Genomic DNA, 2149 nt, shown 5'->3' with positions numbered 1-2149 from the left:
AAGTGGTACACGCAGAGGAGTGACATTGCCACATTAAGTGCGTGTCTAGATTAGCGTGAAGATCCGTCTTCGTATATAGCTTTATCTAGGGCAGTAGTCGCTCCCTTCGCCAGTGCGGCACTTCTTGAATAAAAACCTTTTCTTTTGTATACACGTTCAAGTGAAGCAGGCTATTGGCTTCATTGAATTGGTGGATACGCATCAGGTGACAGGAAAAGACCTCCCTCATCTTCTTCAAAATTTCTCACCGATTACCACCCGGAACATTCCGAGTACCTTCCTCTGAATCTGAGGAAGAAGAAGAATCTGCTTCGGAATCCCAATCAGAGGAACCTGAACCAGAACAACGAGAACCTTCCGTATCCCCCCTACCCCTATATCAACCACCTCCCCCCGACTACAACGAGCCAGACATGGCTACAGCACAACAAATTATGGACCAAGTGTCCGCCCAAGCAACTCTCATCGCTCAACTGCAGCAGCAGCTCGCTACGCTGCAGAACAACCCGGCTCAAGGGCCACCGGGACTGCAGGGACCACCTGGGGACGACGGAGAAACTCCCATCGTCCAAGTAGTACCGCCACAAATCGATGTGGCAAGACCAAAAATATTCTCTGGAGATGGGAAGGAGTTGAATGGTTTCATAACGGCTTGCAAAATTTACTTAAGTCTAAAAATGGCAAACAGACTACAAGGAGATCAGATTACATGGATATTATCGTATGTACAAGGAGGAGCAGCAGAATCGTGGAAGGAAAACATTATGGAAATGATCGAAGGTGGTGAAGAAGAAGCTCCAGCCCACACGGAGGAGCTTTTTGATAGTCTTCGAAACAATTTCGGAGATGCAGATGAAGAGAGTACGGCAGTAGGGAAGTTGAGGTTGATCGAACAAGGAAGCAAGAGCGCGGAGGAACACGTACAGGAGTTCAAAAGAATAGCACGGGATAGCGGATATGAGGGACGAGCCCTCATCGAAGAATTCAAGAGAAGTTTGTCAGGAAGGATTAGGAAGGCGTTGATGGAGTCAGAGAACCCACCAACCACCATCAGGAGTTGGTACGAAAGGAGCATGAAGTTGGATAGGCAGTGGAGGCAGGCAAAGGCGGAGGAAGACTATTATCGGCGGGGGCAAGCTAAACCCCAACTACGAACCCATACCCCCAACAACACTTTCGTGAGGCCTCAGCCTCAACGTCGAGATCCCAACGCGATGGATGTCGACGCCGCAGCAGGACCCAGTCGAGGTCCTATCAAATGTTACAAGTGTGGAAAGTTGGGGCATATGGCCAAGAACTGCTGGAGCAAGGCTCCGGCTCGAGACGTGCGAACTTTAGATGTGGACGAGCAGCGGGAATATTGGAAGAGGGTGTTTGAGGAAGAGCAGAGGAATTTAAAAGAGTAAAGGAAGCCAAGTCTCCTCGTTGGACTTCCTACAACAAATTTGATGTACTATGTAACGAAATCAATGTTTGTGACACTGTACAAGAGGAGAATTTCCTCGTAAGGACAATTCAGCCTTTAAGGGAAATTAAGCTGAACGTGGGAGTGGAGAAGTTGGACACACATGATGGAGTAGGAGTACAGGCGTTGTTAGATAGTGGAGCAACGGGGATGTTTATGGATAAGGCGTTCGCAGATGAAGAAGGGTTCAAGTTGGAACCTTTAGAAAGACCAATCCCAGTCAAAAATGTCGATGGAACGATCAATGCATCTGGAGCAGTAACACATCGAGTAGCTGCCAACGTATACTACAAGGGACATAAAGAAAGAGTACACTTCGAAATATGTGGCCTAGGAAAAAACAAAGTCATATTAGGAATGCCTTGGCTACAGATGCATAACCCTGAAATCGATTGGGAGAAAGGAGAGGTAAAGATGACCAGGTGCCCAGAAGGGTGTGGGTACAAAGATAAAGGAAAAGCAAAAGAAAAACAAGAGGAAATACGAAGGATGGAGGAACCAAAGAAATCGACACGGCAGTTGATGAAAGAAGCACGAGAGGAAGAAAAGAGGGAAAAGCCTGACATGTCACACAAGCAATATGCAGGTTGGAAATTAGTCTCCTTCCCAAAGAAATCAAACTGGGGAACGGTGTTGCAGTATAGATGCGAGGAGTGTGGAACCCAAACGCCGGAACATTTGCTG

General features: G+C 47.4%; 1 protein-coding gene across 1 annotated transcript; it reads left to right on the top strand.

Moving 5' to 3' along the window:
• Window positions 1-1022: 1022 nt before the first annotated feature.
• On the top strand, window positions 1023-1478 carry AGABI2DRAFT_213213 (hypothetical protein; the record flags this gene model as incomplete). The annotated part of the gene is made up of 1 exon (XM_006458761.1): window positions 1023-1478. One exon carries the CDS (start codon window positions 1023-1025, stop codon window positions 1404-1406), a length of 384 nt encoding a protein of 127 aa, XP_006458824.1. The 3' UTR covers window positions 1407-1478.
• Window positions 1479-2149: the final 671 nt, after the last annotated feature.

The sequence above is a fragment of the Agaricus bisporus genome (assembly GCF_000300575.1).
Source record: "Agaricus bisporus var. bisporus H97 unplaced genomic scaffold AGABI2scaffold_24, whole genome shotgun sequence".
Lineage (NCBI taxonomy): Eukaryota > Fungi > Basidiomycota > Agaricomycetes > Agaricales > Agaricaceae > Agaricus > Agaricus bisporus.
The sequence above is the reverse complement of the archived record's forward strand: the minus strand, read 5'-3'. Positions and strand labels throughout refer to the sequence as shown.